We start from the raw sequence: 20,792 nt of genomic DNA, 5'->3' as shown, positions 1-20,792 counted from the left end.
CAATTAATGAATTTTTGGCAAAGAAAAATAATCCTGTAGTTCCTCAACCACCTTATTCACCTGACTTGAGTCTCTGCAGTTTTTTCCTGTTCCTGACTTTAAAAAACACCATTTAGGAACAGTTGAAAAAAATTAAAAAAATGTAACCGACCATCTGAAGGATATTCTGGTTTCTGAGTTCCAAGACTGCTATGAAGAGTGGGAAAACCGCTTTAAGTGTTGCATGACTTCCCAAAAGAACTATTTCGAAGGTGATGGATGGAGTCCATATATAATTGGGATGTAAATAAAAAGTTTTTCTGAACCAGTCTCATTAATTTATTTTCAGACCTCATATAATATGCACCAATAAGAGCAAAATGTATAAATTTTTGTTAAATAAATTGTTATAAAAATATCAGTCTTAGTTGTAATGTAAGACTGATTCTATTTTTATCAAGTGTTGTACTTATATATTTTGCTAATGTAATTATATAATTTTAGCTAACAAAAGTGAAATTATATCAAATTTACAGTATTAGAACTGCGTGCAACTTCCAAAACAAATATTTTCTACAAATACTGTATTGAATAATTAATATATTAGCTTGTTTCAATCCATAAATTATTTTATAAATAATTATATAACAATAGATACTACCTACAAGGCTTGTTAAAAAAAAACTAACATTGCATTTCTATTGTTAATTAACACAACTAATGACTGAAAATAAAAAAAAGAATGGGTTTCTATACAAAATAAAAACAGGGAAAGTAAGGTGAACACAATAAAAGGTATCTAAACTAGAAATCCCTTTATCAAGACTGCACTGTCTAAATTTTCATTACTAAAATAATTTCAATTTATAAATTTATACAACTTTCAAAGCCTTACATGGATAGAACAAGTACACAAAAAATACATAAAAAAAAATCAACTCATGATTTTTATAAAGAACAATAATTTTAAATAAAAAGTAATATTTAAAAACTTCCAAATAACTGACAGTTTGTCATTAAAAACTTTCTAATCAATTATTATTTGCCGACAGTACTGAAAGAAGTATAATACCAAATAAAGACGATACAGAATTAAAAAATAATCAATTTTCCTAGTCAAGGCAGAGCAACAAAAAAAAAAAAAAAAAAACAATAATAGAATACTACTTTAAAAAAAAATTATAATTTGCATCAACAATAGTAATGGTTTTTATAAAAAATAAACAAATAAAAGATGTAGAGAATGTAAGAATACCTATGACTAGATTATAATTCAGTATTTCATAGCATAAAGATAAAAATATCTGCACAATTTGTGAAAGTTTGCATAACATTTTATTAAAATTCTGTCAACAATGAAAATACTAATGTAAGTTATACAATGGAAACTTTCTTCAAAAGAAAAAAGTGACATAAGTGACAGAACATATGATACCAGAATGATAGCAATATAAAAAATAGGTTACTTACATCTGAAGTAAACCGAAAATTACAGATGAATATATTATTCTAACTAATTATGACTTATTAAAAAAAAAAATTAACAAATATACAACAGAATAAACATTAATAATGTTAAACTTACCGCAGCCCAGGGCCAGTCATGTCTGGACACCCCGACATTGTACAGAATTCTGATATTGTACCATACACCAAATTAATGTGATCAAAAAACGCAATTGCTGGAAAAAAAAATAGAAGTTAACAAAGGACAACCAATTCTTCAAATTTACACAACTGAACCAATCTAAATACAAATAGCCAACTACAATCTTAATATATCTCTCTGTGCGCGCACGCACGTGTAAAACTATGCCTGCATTAGAAATCTCTTTTATTCAAAAATATATTGATACATTAATGTAAACAAAGGATAAATTAAATATGTTAGGTTAACGGTTTAATCCTATAACTGATAGCATTAATAGAATGGATAAATTCTATAACTGCACCTACTGATCGCTGAAAACTGAATGATACAGTTGATTAGCATATACAATTATTCTTAATTTTATTAAATAAAATGATAAGTACCTGTTATTGTATTCATTATAAATATAATTTGATTAATGGAATAAATTCTCTGAAATATTAACATTTTTAGAAACGGTATTTGAATCTTAAAATATATGAATCTCATATATTCTTTACAAGTTGTTTGAACTCCTCCCATTTTTATTAATTAGACCTATTACTGTTATTATTTTTTTTAAGAATGTAAATGATGTCGAGTTAAACTGAATTAAAATGATGATAAAACTTAAGAGTTTAAGAAAAAAAGGCTCCAATTTCATCGATAGATATAACTAATTACAACTATATTACACACTAATAAATCTCCACAAGGAAAACAGGCTATTTGTTTTCTACTTATCTCCCAAAACAATATTAAATGTCTATACAAAGTTCATATAAAAACAGTAAAGGGATTTATAAATGTTGTCATTCAATAAGTAAAATTTGCTAACAGTCCCAGAACACGAGATTTACAACATAAGTAAACAATGGTGGTAAAATTTTTAATGACACACTAATTATTTTTTGCTGCTACTATATTATCATATATAAAATCCATGTATGAGGCATATTCATAAGGTAAGGTCTGCTTATATTTAATTATTATCTGAACACAGTTTCACGCATCCAGGGCCATCTATTGGCTATTTACAAAGCCACTGCAACTGTTACTTTGATTAAGTAGTCATTTGCCTGCCGGTGAATGCAGATCACAATGCCCGTGACTATCATTTCTCCTGCCATTTATTTAGTGCGCACTGTGATTCGATTTTGTGTGCAAAAGGATCTTCAGCTGCTAAAATTCATAGAGAGTTATGCCTAGTGTATGGACCTACAGTAATGAGTGAAGGCAAGGTTAAACAATGGTGTTAAGACTTTAAAAATGGCCATACAAATGTGCATGACAAAGAGTGAGTGACAGCCCCAGCATTCAGACCCGACGAAATCGCTGAACAAGTGAACCGAAAACTGTTATCTGATCGGCGATTGACGATTAGAACTCTGGCTGATGAATTTCCGCATGTTGGACGCACCTCTATCTACACGACTGTCACAGAAAAGCTGGTGTACAAGGTGGGTACAGAAAAATGCTCACTCACCAACACAAAGAGCAAAGAATCTGCAGTGGGCGAGCATTTTCAGACCGCTATCGACAACATTGAAATGACTTTTTTCCCACATTGTTACGGGCGACGAAACGTGGATGTCCTACACCATCGCAGAATCGAAACAACAGTCGACGCAGTGGCTGAAATGAAGCAATATGATGGTTGATGTATGAGAAAAAGCAATTGATATGATTTGAGCATATCAATAGGTTATAGGCATATATTAGGTTGGAGTAGTGTTTTAATAAAAGGGGGGGGGTGTTAAATTAATAAAAGTTGAGGACAAAAGAGAAAAGGGAAGGATGAAATAACAAAGATGATGATGGCAAGACATTTGTTTAGATCAGCTCACTCACACATATGCAACAACAGATTCCTTTTCCTTTAGACATTAAATAGTAGCCAGCCAACAGGCTCACACTTCCTTAAGGAAAGACCTTGCTCAACTCCAGAATCATATGGTGAACAAAAATATGTATTTAACTAAAACAAAGTGATCAATTAAATCATTCAAAATGAAGGCTTTTTTTAAACGAAATTCTAAAAGCAATCATCTACAAATCCTACATCTCTCATAAATATTTGCTATATTAAAGCAACCTGACATCTGGAAAAAATGATTGGAAAAACTTCCTATATCTGGGTAATGGTTTAAAATGTGATACTAAAATTAATATATTTGTTTGGTAAATTAATATTTTTCATTTGGAAGGTCACCTTGATTCAAATAATTTAATGATGATGATCTTGTAAAAGACATCTTGCTACTAGTTTTATATTAAATGAAAGCTGCTCAATTAGCTAGAAAGCAATTATGACTTTTTTTTGGACTTATACCACAAATGATAATTACAACATAACTACCCTGTTAACAGAAATATTTTATAAACAGTATCAATTTTTTTCTGTGGTAATATTCAGATTACATGAATAATTATTATTTTTTTAATAGGTTATTTTCAATTATCTAACTGTACGTTAATAAAATGTATTAAGTAAGAGCATCAAATCAGCAATATGCTATTCCAAGCACCGAGTAGTTGGAAACATATATTGAGTCATTATGTAACAGCAGAATGGATTTATATCAGCAATGTTTTATTAGAGCAGTTTTTTAATAATAACTGCTACTAACCAGACTAAGTAAGTTTGCAAGGAAACTGATGAAAAAACGCACTGATTTGTGTGTGCCACTAATAAAGAATTCACTCATTTTTATAAGTTGTATCAGTAGTATGTTAACTAGTACACCTCACTATCCCCTTTCATACCATAACTAAATAATGCTTGGATTTAAAGAGCATTGCAAATAACCTCATGATCTGATCTTGTAACTGTGAAATATATATTGTTTTACTTACTGTGAGATGCAAGCCATTCATTATAATCTAATCCTGCTGGAAGATCAACTAGAACTCTTAAATCGATGTCTGGTAATTTTCGTTCTAGAACAGCTTCTTCTAAATATAATTTTGGATCATCAGGACAAAGTGACGAAGGCTCTTTATCTTTCCGTCGGGCTTTCCTGCAATAAAATAAAGTTGAAAATTAATTAATTCCCACAAAAATACTAATATATATTAAAAATTTACAAAAGAGAAACATATTAATATCAATTCAGTTTTACTTATAAGTTTTGTGAAGAAATAGAGAATCATACTCTACCCTATTTTTCAAACAATTCATTACAATAAAGATGAAAAAAAAACTGTAACAGAATGAATACGTAATTTAACACGAATATAATAAAATTGTTACATGAATTCAATACATAATACTCTTATGTTAAAAACATAAACTAAAACAAATTGAAGCCAAACTAACTGCTGGAATGTTTCATTACATACAGCGCCAGTTGTTAGTTGCATTAAAAATCATCTGGATGTTATATTCTAAAATAAAAAACTACTAAAAAAGGTTCACAAAAAAAAAATCTAACCAAGTACAATATGATCTAAGTTCATAAATCCATTTACATCCATTTTAATGCGATTTTTCTATTTGAAAATTGAATCTAAAATTAAAACTAGTATAAACAGGAAATCTATACCTCAGATTATATCCATTAAGGTAGATAGACAGACATGCAACTTTTAATGCAGAGAATCTCTTTAATTAATGATATCAATGTAGCAATGAGAAATACAGTAATAGCAGAAAAGAGTTTCTTTCTTTTTCACTTTTTTTTGTTGTGTATTAGATCATCTTAGGATCTTAGTGATCTTACATCATCTTAGGATCATCCTAAAATTTACAGCATATAATTCATTCGCAGATCAATATGTACAGACTTAAAATTGCATTGATTTGCTTTTAAATAAACATAAGAAAGGCTTTTTTTCTTTTTTAATTATTCAAAATTAAAATGATTATGAAATTTATGTATTTTCAATCATTTTTATTGAAAAATATCTTCAATAGGACATATCAGTACAAGACATAGTACATACATATTACATCGTAATAAACAACAGAACAACATAATATTTAAAAGTTAAATAATTGTCAGTCATTGTATAATAGATAATGGTTTAATAAGAAAATGCTTATGTCATAATAATTCTCATAAATTTTCTTCGAAAAATAAAATATCTTCTCTCTCACTCTCTCTCTCTCTCTCTCTCTGTGTGTGTGTGTGTGCATATGCTACTCACATGAGCACACACAAACACGGATACTTAAAAGTATCATTAAATAATTTCAAAACAATGCCCACAAATCTATTAGATATTTTTCAAAATTCACTCCACGATCATCACGATTGGTAAGTCTAGGACACCCAGTTTCTTTCTGCTCCTCTTCATATGCAAAATATGTGGTTTGCTATGCAGATAATGCAGAGTCGTACATTCATACACAATGAATACAACTTTGTCTGCTGCTCCAGACAGTTACAAAAGGCAACAAATAATTCAATAAAAAAAATAATATGGCAATTACATTATAAACATCCACTTCAAGCAAAGACTGTAACAATATAACTCATTCGTCAAGACAGGCTATGTGGAAACCAAGAATAATCCAGAAATATCATAATATTGACATGTGAAAAAAGCCAAAAGTCCAAACAGGTCTGTATTGATAATGAATATGAAGCTGATCATTCCACAGTCAAATATGCGGAGAACTTCGATGACTGCAGTGTAACCCATTATTACAATTCTCAACAAATTGGTGATGGTGAGCAATCAGTTTATAACGGACATGAAGAACAGGATGGAAAATAAAAATAATCTTCTTAGTAAATATTGTGTAATAATAGAACAATCTAAGAAGTACAGTTAAAAACCACAATGTGAGAGTATGGATATGTAAAAACTGGTGGTTTCACAGAAAATACTACACACTCATCCAATGTGAATATTTTTTGAGCCCTAAGCTCCTTGAAAGTGTGTGAAACAATCCTTTCTTTTTTTTATCCCGGCTCTACACAATATATATTTCATCATTAGATTTACTGTGCAGATTTTAAAAAGGAGCCTCTGAGTCGGTCTAAAGGCACCCCTTCTAATACACTAAGAATCCACTGTGCTCTACAGGCGCTGGCATCTTCAGCACAGGGAACCTAACAGAGTCAGACTTACATCCACAGAAAAGAAGGGAAATGAAGGGAATTAATGGAAAAGAAGGGATTAAGAAGGAAAAAATTCAAACCTTGCCAAGGCTGTTAACTGTTCTTTGTTCATAAACTGGAATTATGCATTTAAACATGCTCAAAAACTACTTAATACCAGAGATAAAGAAATTTAAATTCTGACAAAATAATATAATGCTAAAATTACCATTCTAAGCTCACTTTACCATATTTCATATTGACGTAGGCAACTCTCAGCCTACATCAATATTAAGTACATTAACATAAGTAAAGATACTGATATATTTATAACTAGAATGAAATTTCTCACAAATGAGTTATCTTGATGTGACAAGAGGAAGCCATATTGAGCGGTTTTTTTTTTGTAAAATTTTGACATATTGTAAATTTGTACACTGGAAATAAATTATGAAGTCTATTTGATATAAATATATGTATATCATAGACCTCATACTTTATTTAATGCTACTTTTAGTAACTAATTTAAAATAATTAATTTCATATAGTAATGGTAGTACACACACAAACATAAATAAGGTTGTAACACTAATTGTACATACACATAGATACATGAAAGAATACTCATATGCTAACATGAATAATTATGGATTGCATGCACTTAAATAGTAGATATGCATCTATAAATTTAAGGATTAAAACTAAACAATATTTTAACAATTATCAAGACAAAATAAATAATTTCATAAATTACTAGATGACTGTTTACACAATTCTTTAGAAATTATACAAGAAAATAGATTTAAATAATCACAAAATTATGATACAAGGTTTTACATGGGAACTCATTAAAATCAGTACAAGTTATAGTTATAACTTTCATAACAAAAACATAATTAAAAGTGTTCATTAAATTCATTAAATTTTTAAAGAAAAGTCTAAATACATAAAATAATAGAATTTTGCAATTAGAAACAGTAAACAACCATGATGGATGTTTATTCACGTATTATACAATCAAACTTTAATCTCAAACTTCTAAAGGTAGAATTTCTCTTTGAAGTCATACTAGTTAAACTACCTTGGACCAAGTTATTATTGAGATGTTGTTTACTAAAGAATTCTATTTTTTTTTTAATACAAAATACAAGTAAATTCCTTTACATCAAAGGAAAAATATATAAAATGAACCCAAATATAATTATATAAATATATATATATATATATATATATATATATATATATATATATATATATATATATAATTATGAGGAAATTATGTAATTTAATTACAATAAGAATTATTAATTTATCATGTGAAGTGTGATCAATTAATGGGAAAAGCAAAATAGCATACACACAAATATAAATTCCATTATATCAAAAAGTTACAATTTACATCACTCACCCAAACTTTTAAAAAAAAATTTTTAAATATATAACAGAGCATTTGGAAGGTCACTGTGCACTGAGTTTAAGTACCAACAAATAATACCTTGCAGTTATCTATGAGGTATTTATTCACCTAATCTCAAAAATAGTTTTTTATTTTTATAGAATATTGAACATGACGACAAGTAATTTTCTGTGAGTTTTTATTCATTTGACGAATCTATTTTTTCTAAACATAGACAACTGTGGTAATCAGAAATTTCTTACAGTTTGTAAAATTTTTACATTACAAGTAGGCTGGACTTTAGAAAAGTTTGTGTATTCTGTCTTTTTTAAAGAAACTTTTAATAGTGACTGTTTATTAGTAATTTGGTAATCAATTTTATCAATCAACTTATGGAATGAAACATCAATTATGCTCCAACATTGTGCAGCTCATCTGACAATAGAAAGATTTTCGTGCATGGTACCTGAAGTATATAACTTCCAAGAGTTTTTATATCCTTTAATCACTCGATTTGAGTGATTAAAGGATAAGTTTTACAAGGATCAGCAAAACAAAGAATACTGCAACTGATCGAGAAGGCTTCAGATTAGTCTTCAGGTAACTGCATACAAAGTAATAATGTTATTAATTCTATTTATCTAATACAGCAAGTGCACTTTCTGAATACTCTGTATATAGAAAAAACCTTTAGAAACCTCTAACACTCATCTTTAAGCTACTTCATTTCATATTTTAACCCAACCCACACTGTATTCAAAATCCTCTTGTTAAAACCACATACCAAAGACCTTAATTCCCTTTCTTTATAAAAAGAAGGATTTTCATTTTTTTTACCCTATAGTTCATGTTCAGACAATTAAGTACTATAATCACAAAAAATATTTTCATGAACTTCCTTCCAGCATAAAAATATTCATTGCTAGTGCAAATCTCCTTTTGATCTCTGTGTTACTTCTTATTACTTAGTATATCAAACTAGATAAATTAGTAGTGTATTATTAGTTTGTTACATTAAGCTCCCTAATCATAATATTTAATCCTTCTTCTATTCTTTTCACTGCCATTGTTTTATACTTACCAATCTTTAAAATTCATTTCCTTCATAGTAATAAATTAATTCTACTTCCTGAACATCCAATATTCAGTTTAGTTCAGTGGTTTTTACTACTTAGTAGTTTTTACCTTAGAAATCCGAGTAACAAAAGTCTGACTGTATTATCTAAAGAAATACTTTTTTAATAAAACATAATATTAATTAACTTTTAACAGAATTAAAATATATATATACAATTTAACATAACTACACTTAACAGTAAAAATATAAAAATAAAACATGCAATAGAATAACAGTAATGGGAAAATAAACAGACCTAATCGGACAAAAGTCCTGCCAGTGATGTAATAAATCTGACCAAACGTTTATGATTTTTTCTGGCAGAAAGATAACTGCTTCACCGCACATCATTTACACAAAAATTCACTAAACAGTCAACTACTTTTTATTAAATAAACTAACAATTAATATTACATCTAATTTGTCTCTATAATAATCTTCCATAATTGTTATTATTTATTAAAAGTCCAATAACTGGATAATTCTAATACATGCAAATTACTTTTTTCATTTACTCGAATAGCAAAAATTTAACATTCAGTAAAACATATTTTTTGAATTTTAAACAGATAATTAATTAAAACGTTACTAAATTATGAACCACTCAACTAATTAAATATAAACATTTACCATTACTAATGACAACAGGATAAGTGCTTTGATACATCTGTGATAACAAGAACAAATGCATAACTTTTAAAACTTAAATAATACTACTAAGAAATGATTTAAAACTTAAAAAGGCACTAATATCAATAACAAAAATAGTATGATTTCAACAACATCCAGAGTTGCTAAATGTAATCAAAACTGGAATGAAATCTTGCTAAACCTTGCTGACATTAGCATAAACTTAATATTCCACTTACAAAAAAAATTAGATCAATTTGCTAAAAAGTGTAACGTATAAGATTTTACAATATAAGATTTTAAATGTGATATAGACATTTTAAACAACCATATTTTGTAATATTTCAACAAAGAAAAAGTTTAATCTACCTCCTAGCATAAATCTAATAATTAAAGCTATTCTTAAACTATTCTCACCCTCAACCTTTTATTCAGAGAAAATAGTAAAATAGTAAAATTAACTTAATAAAAAAAAAAAAAAAAATTTAATTGGTCCTAATTCCTTTAAGATACAGCACTCGTTCTATTTTCTATCTGACTTAAACAAAAGAAATGAATGAAAATCAATGTTACCAACAAATCAATTAACTCCCAACAATAAACTGTGCAACTTTTAGTTAAACATTCCCAAATTTAAAGAAAAATAAATACTAATACACAGTCATACACACAAATACAAAATTCTGTAATCAGTTTCATTTTTTTCATATAAAAAAAGCCACAACTCAATTTTTAATTTAAATTAAGATACTTTCCTCTACTAAATACAGAAACACAATGATAAAAACTATTTCACTTTTGGAGATTATCATGAAATAGTTTTCTCAAATTTGTATTAACATAAATCGGCTTAAATCAATATTTCTGCAAAACCAATCAACATATACAAATCTAATCATTATAGTTTATAATTAATAACGTATTAATGAGTATTTGTAACTAGTTTATAATAGTGTAAATAATTATTAAAAAAAGTTTCAGGTTAAAATACTGATTTTTATTTTCCTGGGCAAAGGTCTAGTCCTGTTGCAGCAGTATAACTAGCTATAAAATGAGATCAATTGACGAAGGGTAGATGGACCTGCAGATTGATTCTGGAGATGGCTGGACTGCAAGTATAAGGAACCAAGGTACAAATTGATTCGGTTCCTGACCGATTACATTTCCTTCAAAGCATACCTGTGCACCCAGGCATTAAACCTCCACAGAGTTTGACTACTGTGGAAGGGAAGAAAGCACAGAAACTTGGTGTTCAAGTGCAATCTATTCTTTTAGCACAGGGAGGGCAAGCCTGAGAGATTTCAGCACGCTTACCCCAGATAACAACATGAAAACTATGCTCCAGATTGAAGGGGCATGGCATGCAGTGACAAAGGTGTTGGTCAGGATTATCCGCATGAAGATGATGGAGGAAGTACAGGAATGAATTCTCCCTGATTTTCCCTTTTTGGAAATTTTCCTATTCGAAACAGGTCAGGCTCCAAGAAATAAAAAAAAACTATAAAGGCAAAGTATACTGAGTGCAAAAATTTTGGGTATCAGGTTTTTTGCAAATATACACATTCAAGATCCCCTATTGTGTCCAAAAAAACAAAAAAAAGTTATAGAAATTTCTTGAAGCTATACTGATATTAACATCTCAGAACTACCACAACATATTCTTGTAAAATATAGCTCAAATAATGTCTAATTTAGAGGATTAATGACATTAAATTTTGGTCAAAATTAAAATAGAGGAAAGGATAATTTTCTAAATTTCTAATTTTTGATTTTTTAGAAGGTTTTTATTTAACATTATAGATTAACATTGCACTAAATCGAGCCGACTTGTTGATGTAAATAATTACTCCAATAAATAAACCTTTAAGACCAAAAACAAGGTGGCTGAATGTATCGATATTTTCAACTTTAATTTTAGAGATTCAAATTTATTAGAGATTATCTAATAATAATGTAGACGACCTAATAATAATGAGTCCCAACTTAATAAAGTTTTTTTTTTAATTTTAAATAATTTCTGATACTTTGTTTTTTCAAGTAGTGGGTATTATTAAAAATGTTATGAGGTAGCTGTTTATGTGAGGGGGAAGGAGGGTGTCAAATGGGCCTAAATTTTTTTATCATTTTTTTTTTTTTGAGTAATTATATAACAAGGAAGTTTTATGTACAACAAGGAAGTTTTATATATAACAAGAAAGAGGGTTTTTGTTTGGTCAAGATTAACAAAAAACTACTCAATCAATCGAAACCAAATTTTTACCCATCTTTCTTGGCTTAACTGAGAAGCTTTTAGATATATTTCATCCCGAAAAATAAAATATTTGTATATGTAGTAGTAGATATTTGCCGGTTGAAGCACCAACTTTAATTTAATTAATGAACTGTGAGTCTCTATCATTGTGTGAGTTGGGTTTGAACTGAATAATTGTTTAACGTAAATAATTTCAATCGATCGAATGAATAACATTACAAAAATAATAGAATTAAATTTACGTTAAATAAAATATTAAATAAATTTTAAAAATTTCTGTTCAACAATAATAGGGTTCCTGTGGGGACTGCATGGGAGGCCAGAGTGGTGAGGTATGAGAGCACATTGTGGGAAACTAGGACCAATCATCACTATCAACTGGTAACAAACGGGGTTGTCCAAGGATACTGTTTTGGGAAGTGCAATGGGGTGTTCTTCATATAATATCTCTGCAAACAATTGTCCGATTTTCAAAATCCAATCTGGTTGTTTGTCAGTAGGTTGAAGGCTAACTTTTGCATGCATCAGGTATCTCTTGATCTAACAGATCACAGTTATTCGGAAATGTTATCTAAAAATGAAAAATTATTTATTAAAACGGGTAAATAATAAATAATCAGTTACGGTGCTGCTCTACTCATTCAGGTCGCTAGGTGGCAAGCCGCTAAATTCTCATGCTCTTTTCTTACAGTGAGCTGCTCCCAAGATCTTTTTCAGTAGAGATATTCTCAACAAAGGTTTTATTGAAATTGAAAATAACATATTGTGAGCGATTCATAATCAACGTTAAGCAAAAGTTGCTGTAAATAAATTGATGAAAATTTGTATAGATGTTCTTCTTATGGTGTAACTGTACACTAAGAAAGGAATTTTTGAAACTCCGAGTTAAAGTGGTAAAATGGAGTAATAATGAAATTTACTATTTTTTAATTTCTTAGTAACAAATGAAGAAAGCAACCTGATTTTTGCCGAGTGTAATCTTCATGTGAATATTTAAAAACTACTTTCATGATTTTCTGAAATCCGACCTTCAAAGAAGTGAAGAAAGGTAAAATAATTCTGAACAATTTTTGCAAATTTTCACGATTTCCGACTACACTTAATGAATTATTCAGTAGATTTGGTCTTACAAATACTCTTCAGATAAATATCTAAAAACCATGTTCGGTTTTTTTTTTTCATTTCGATTTTTAAGGGGTACGATGGTGTACAGCGCGGCAGCTAAATCCACGGCCACTGTTACTGAATGTGCGATGTATGACTACACCTACCACCGGTTACTTGGCCAAAAAATGTAAAATAAAAAAAACCGCGACGGGAAAAGCAAGTAACCATACAGAGCGGGCGAAGCCGCGACGGGATGCTAATATAGTATAATTTTGATGATAAAAACATAATTTCGTCAAGGGATCGACTGCAATCGAACATTTTTTACTAAGAATTTTGTTTTTTTTCCTCAATAATACTGATCTTATATATAAATGAATGTTTGTTTGTCCCGTATGCGTTCCTATACCATTCATTCGATTGTGATGAAAATTTAGCGAGTTGTTGGGCGCACCCCCACGAAGGTTTCTGAATTAGTTTTGACCCGCTGGTTGGCGCAGCGGTCGAAATATTTCGAAAAATTGTATTAACAGTCCGATTTGGCTCATATTCAAAATATGTGTTACTTACATGGAAAGAAATACTTCTGCAAAAAATAGACCCACTAGATGGCGCTAAGGTTGAGATACTTAAAACTGCATTTACGGTCCGATTTGGCTGGTATACAGAACATATATTAGTTACGTGAAAAGAAATAGCTTTGTGAAAAATAGACCCGCTAGGTGGCGCTGGTGGTTGAGATATTTACGAAACAAACAAGTTAATATACAAACAGACTTTTTTCTTCTATATATATATATAAAAGGCAATGTTCGTATGTGTGTCCGCTATAGATTACAAACTAGATAACGTAGACTGGAATAAAATGTTCAGCATTTTAAAAAAATTAGGGTTCAAATACAGAGATAGAAGAACAATTGCTAACATGTACAGGAACCAAACAGCAACAGTAACAATTGAAGAACATAAGAAAGAAGCCGTAATAAGAAAGGGAGTCCGAAAAGGATGTTTCCTATCTCCGTTACTTTTTAATCTTCACATGGAACTAGCAGTTAATGATGTTAAAGAACAATTTAGATTCAGAATAACAGTACAAGGTGAAAAGATAAAGATGCTACGATTTGCTGATGATATAGTAATTCTAGCCGAAAGTAAAAAGGATTTAGAAGAAACAATGAATGGCATAGATGAAGTCCTACCCAAGAACTATCGCATGAAAATAAACAAGAACAAAACAAAAGTAATGAAATGTAGTAGAAATAACAAAGATGGACCACTGAATGTGAAAATAGAAGGAGAAAACATTATGGAGGTAGAAGAATTTTGTTATTTGGGAAGTAGAATTACTAAAGATGGACGAAGCAGGAGCGATATAAAATGCCGAATAGCACAAGCTAAACGAGCCTTCAGTAAGAAATATAATTTGTTTACATCAAAAATTAATTTAAATGTCAGGAAAAGATTTTTGAAAGTGTATGTTTGGAGTGTCGCTTTATATGGAAGTGAAACTTGGACGATCGGAGTATCTGAGAAGAGAAGGTTAGAAGCTTTTGAAATGCGGTGCTATAGGAGAATGTTAAAAATCAGATGGGTGGATAAAGTGACAAATGAAGAGGTAATGCGACAAATAGATGAAGAAAGAAGCATTTGGAAAAATATAGTTAAAAGAAGAGACAGACTTATAGGCCACATACTAAGGCATCCTGGAATAGTCGCTTTAATATTGGAAGGACAGGTAGAAGGGAAAAATTGTGTAGGCAGGCCACGTTTGGAATATGTAAAACAAATTGTTAGGGATATAGGATGTAGAGGGTATACTGAAATGAAACGACCAGCACTAGATAGGGAATCTTGAAGAGCTGCATCAAACCAGTCAAATGACTGAAGACAAAAAAAAAATAGACTACAAAACTACTGGACCGATTTACGCGCGGGGAAAAAAGGGGAAAAAGGAAAACGTGAAAAAGGCAAAAATGAAAAAATGGAGAAAGGGAAACAGGGAAATAAGGAAAACTGAAAGGTTTCCGTAATGTTCAGTTTTTTACTGTTTTATCAAACTTTCATTTGTGTTCATTTAAGTTAATTTAATTTAAGATTTAAGTATATATATATATATATATATACTCAAATCTTTCTTTTTCCTGTTTAGCCTCCGGTAACTACCGTTTAGATAATTCTTCAGAGGATGATATGTATGAGTGTAAATGAAGTGTTAGGCTTGTACATTCTCAGTTCGACCATTCCTGAGATGTGTGGTTAATTGAAACCCAATCACCAAAGAACACCGGTATCCACGATCTAGTATTCAAATCCGTGTAAAAATATCTGGCTTTACTAGGACTTTAACGCTGTAACTCTCGACTTCCAAATCAGCTGATTTGGGAAGACGCGTTAACCACTAGACCAACCCGGTGGGTTATATATACTCAAATCTAGCAAGAGTAAAGTATTACCGAGTCTGCTAGTACTGCATAATTTTTAAAGTAAAATGTTTAATCAAAGCGATTGTCAAATGGGATGAGTATTTTTGCCGAAGTTTTTGTTTGATCTTTTTCGCAATTTTTCTGTAAAATGTGGCATAATTATGTAATTAATATTAAAATTATATGGCGTATTTGAAATAAAAATCTGTCGAACGCAGAGCGGGAAATTTATGAAATCCTTTGCCGGCATTCTTAAATGACGACCTGAAAATTTATTTCAATTGCTGAGGTTGTCAGTAGTACTGAATATTATTTAACTTCGTTATCACAAATTGCTTAATTATTTACTTTCAATCAGATACTGTTTTTGGATTTTTTTATTTACATAAGAAAATTAAAATTTTAAATTAAATTTTAGATGTAATTTAGATGATTTAAGTATTAATTAATCAAAACTAATATACCAATTTTTTTTTAACAATTCTTCGTTAACTGAAATATAAAAACAGTCGGCCATTTTTTTTTTCTAAAGAACGATAAACCGAAAAAGTTTAAAACAAAAAAAAAATCCAAACTGATAGAGAATAACGAAAAAGTTATATAAGGCAATTAGTAAAGGTATTTAATTTTTATAAAAACATTTTTTTCGTTTCACTGGGACGTAAAGTCGAATTGTAAAGAAGTCAAAAAAGGGTACGAATCAATCATTTTCTTCAATATTTTGAAGTAATGAAATTAAATAACTAATTCAGTAGATAAATGATTGACAAAACAATGGCGCGGTAACCGCTACAAGCAACAAATTTAAGTTTACTGCTTAAATCAACCCATCGACTAACAGCGATAAACTTATTTGTCAAGAAAAGTGAAATAATTTCACTTTTTTCTTTGGAAAAAATTTAACTTTCATACATGGATAAACAAGCTTTTACATTCGTTACAAAGATATAAAAATTACGACGTTATTTATAAATTACCTTAAAATCACATGTTTCCTACCAAATATTAATTAATTAATATAATTATTATAAGATCCGTTACATGCGTACGATACACCACTTCTGTATAAATCAACAAAATTTTACCGGTTTAAATTTATAAGCGCTGTAGGATGGATTATATATTGCTTTTATGCGCACGGCAGCGAAAATTTTCGCTGCAGTACAAGTCAACCTAACTCTTATAAAAAATATGTCTGATAAAACTCGATCGGAAAAAAGGTAAAAAAAAATCGTAAGCCAAAATCGAACCCAAAAATTACGTTTTTATATACAAAAAATAAAATTAGATCAAGAGAATTTATATTAATATTGCGTTGAAAAAAAAAACGTAAATTGAACATCTGAAAAACGAATACGGTATATGCCGTGACAAATAAAAGCAAAAATAAAAAAAAGTAAGGCAAATCGCTGTGATCAATAGAATAATAAGTCGGTAACGGTATTCTGTGTGTCACGCACGCATTTTAGTTGAGACTACGACTAGGTCCCACTTAAGATAATGTTTGGCTGTTCTATGAATATCCGATAAGAATTTCATGAATTCATTACGTGAACTCCTAATAAATACTTTATTAACCGATTTATTACGTAATAAAAAATAAAATTTATTTTAATTTTCATAAACTATTCTAGCATCTTAAAATAATTAAATAATTTTCAATCTTAAAAAAACTTAAGTAACCTACTTCTAAGAAAAACAAGACACTAACCATTTACAGAAAACATTTCGGCAGACAGCAGATTTTAACATCATAACTACATTAAATTACCGTTTAAACTAATTCCCTTTATATCCAACATGCCAAGTTCGAATTAAGAATCGTCTCTTGTTATCTATATTTATTTTTAAATCGGTACGTTCTGTAAATAAAATGTACAGCAGACACATAATTCAGCAGAAAAAAAACAACACTGATTTACACTCAAATCGGATAAATATTATCAAAGATAACATTAAAACGATAAACACATGAGAAAGCAAAATACTGAACGTGCACCTTGTGCGTGACCCTAACAAGAAAGATTGCTCGGACGAATTAATGTAAATTTATTGCACACGCTATCATTCTCGACGTATGTACCAATTATAAAATCGCTGTAATACTAGGAATTCTCCCGATTAAATGACTAATTTAACAAACGTAATGAAAACAAATATTTTCTAAAATTGAATAGAAAATTGCGCTTTTGTTGTTTTTATTTTAATATTCCACACAATAATCCAGAAATTTAAATTTGTAACACGCATCAAAAAACATTAAAACGAAATAATTGTAGGATTATTTTGAAAGAATAATGAAAATCTTTTAAAAGTTTTAAAATAAAAATCGCCAACTAAGATTTTAGAGACTTTATTTCTACGTAAAATCAGAGTTTTTAAATTTCGATCGATTTTAGCGGTACAATTAAATTAAGAAAAATTTTACAAACATTTATACTGCTATCTTGATTTTTTTTAATAAACTCCTGATATTTTACTTAATTTTCCTTAAATGTTGAATAATAACGCCATCCGATAGTACTATGGAGTTATTATAGAAAGACTAAATAATAATATAAATTAAAAAAATAAATAAATAAAACCGACCTCAAAAAAAATTATATTCAAATCGAACTACGCAAAAATTTCGTTTAATTATGAATGTCGCTATCTTTAATTATGTATATCATGGTGTCATTCCTTGTCGTAAGGGTTGGTCTTATCAAAAATTATTTCACTCAAAAGTTATAAGTGTTGTTTAAAGGACTAACGTCCACTTTAAACCGATTCGATACTGTGTCTATTAAGGGAGGTATGATTTTTTTGTCTTCAAAACCACATTTTTTCCACCCCCTGGGCCAATGGTTGGTGATATCAAAAAACTTATATATATATAAGTTTTAGGTCCTTATCCAAAGAATAGTAGGAATTTTAAACTGATTCGATTTTTTACTTAATAAGAAAGTCATAGCCATATTTTATGTTTTTTTTTTTTTCGAAAAAGCCACCCCATTTCCAACACCAATGGTCCGATTTTAGCCGTTAACGAACTCGACCGAGATTTTGGGACGAGTTATTTTTAAGCAACAATTTGAAAGTGATTGACGCAAAATTACGGCAGTTATCGTGTCTACAAGTGAAGTAAATATATAAATTTTTGAGCTGACGGTGGTTTTGGGGTCTGGGGATATGAAACGCGAAGGTATGTTGAAATTTTCCAGAAGTCGAATCGTGGTTCCTATTACAATAGGTAGCTTTCTCATTAACTCTACCTAATAGTAGTCCTTTATGTGAAATCTGCTTTATATTAACGAGGGCGTAATTTTATTTTTAAAATTTAAAATTATAGCAATAATATTATTCAGCAGGGTGTAATATGTCTTAATACTTTATTTTATATTAACTTATAAGGGCTTCTATAAAACAACATTTAATACAAAAGGACAGAGCTGTAACCTGTCCGTATCAGAAGCTAATCCCCAAATTTCAATTTACGTAAGGTCTCCATTACGGAAAATTTCTTAAGATGTAACCCATCTCACGATCAAGGAACTAAAATAATAAACAATTTATTAAGATTAATAAACGGTTTTACCGATAGTTCCTTTTTCTTGTTGAATACTTTCAGAGAGATCTCAGCTTCTTCAGAATAGATTTTTTAAAAAGCGTAATAAATTAACTGAAAGCAATTATTTTTTTAAACTCTAGAGATATACATATTCAGCATCAACCGATGAAATAAAATTTTCTATTTCTTAAGAGACGAAGATCTCTGCGAAAATACTCAAAGTAAATGGAGAAACAGGTGATAAACGTTTTAAATTAATTTAATAAATACTATGACTCTAGGTCGTGTAATTTGTTAAACTATTTCGTAACATTAAAAAGAGGACAAACAAAATAATTCATCTATAAATACATATACAAAATATCTGTCCTAAAGTAATATCAGTAACGCTTTCTTATAACGATCTTTGAACGCACAAAAAATCATACTAAATTTCGCACAATATCATGTTGATCATCTGTTACTGCACTTGATCGGCAAACGAATAAATAAATGCGCACACAAACACGCACACGATTTACTAACACCGATACACTATACACGAGCGAACGAACAGGCGAGACAAGACTAGTATACTCTGGTGTACGTACTGGACTAATATTAAACGCGGCGCATAGGTATCCTATTGTTTGTCGTACATACACACTTAAACTAGTACGTGCAGAATAGCCAAATAGATTCAAATAGGACAAGTGCACCGATAACCGACCTCCCTCTCTGCTTGCCGACAACACCTTACCATTAGCGAAATCACAGTACGATGATCGTCATAAAATAATACGGCCTATATGTACTTTATATACTGTATATACATTAACTAGAATACAAATTAAATTTGTAAGATAAATTTCCAGGTCTAAAAAGTGCTAAAACCAAAAAAATTATTAAATTAGATGAATAAATTAGATTTTTTCATCATATTGTTAAAAAAATAAATCTATAATAGTAGAAATCAGAGTGGACTAGCAATATTGGTAAAATAAAACCAAAAAAAAAAAAACAAATTATTCCAGTTAAATCTAATAACTAGATAAGTATAACCATACATTATAAATTGCTAATTTCCTTCAACAATTCATCAAATACAATGAAGTAAAAAAAAAAAAATCATAAAAAAGACAAAAAATAATAATTTTAATTAAGGATAAAAAATAAAAATTTCTCACCATACATAGATACGAAACGTATAACAATTATTTATTTTTTTTAATTTGTATTTGGTTCATGATCTTGCCAAAATTAATTATTACATACGAAGCTATACCAAATAAAAATACTTTCACTTCGTAAAAAAAAATCATAACTTTTTTTCCATTAAAACAATCTCAGTCTCCTTAGTAATTTACAACCTAAATTCCAGTATCTTTTGTTAACATGCAAACGATCTCGGATTTCTAAAAACCAAACAGAAATTAAACAAAATAGATTAATTCCAACAATTTGTTCGCCGTAAATCATCTGTTTCAATTTTTAATAAACAGGGTCATATTTTTAACAAATACGACCGTACAAATATGCGTAATATTAAAAAATGCGTAATGAATTTTCATAAAACTGTAGATTTCAAAAAGATGGCCGATATATTTCTTAGAAATGGGTCGTGAAGAGGATATGCTGCTGGCGGTGGGGAAGTTTGCCGAGCCACGGTTATTAATATTACT

General features: G+C 29.4%; 1 protein-coding gene across 2 annotated transcripts in view; it reads right to left on the bottom strand.

Annotated features, from left to right (window-relative positions):
- Mob2 (MOB kinase activator 2) overlaps positions 1-20,792 on the bottom strand; it is a 202,811-nt gene that overhangs the window by 63,629 nt on the left and 118,390 nt on the right. For both annotated transcript variants that reach the window (XM_075357211.1, XM_075357210.1), the window contains exons 2-3: positions 4,466-4,629; positions 1,565-1,661 (exon numbers count right to left, since the gene is read on the bottom strand). In XM_075357211.1, the coding sequence (XP_075213326.1) occupies positions 1,565-1,661; positions 4,466-4,629 (261 nt within the window). The remainder of the gene's footprint in view (positions 1-1,564; positions 1,662-4,465; positions 4,630-20,792) is intronic.

Source organism: Lycorma delicatula, chromosome 2 (assembly GCF_047948215.1).
Source record: "Lycorma delicatula isolate Av1 chromosome 2, ASM4794821v1, whole genome shotgun sequence".
Lineage (NCBI taxonomy): Eukaryota > Metazoa > Arthropoda > Insecta > Hemiptera > Fulgoridae > Lycorma > Lycorma delicatula.
The sequence above is the reverse complement of the archived record's forward strand: the minus strand, read 5'-3'. Positions and strand labels throughout refer to the sequence as shown.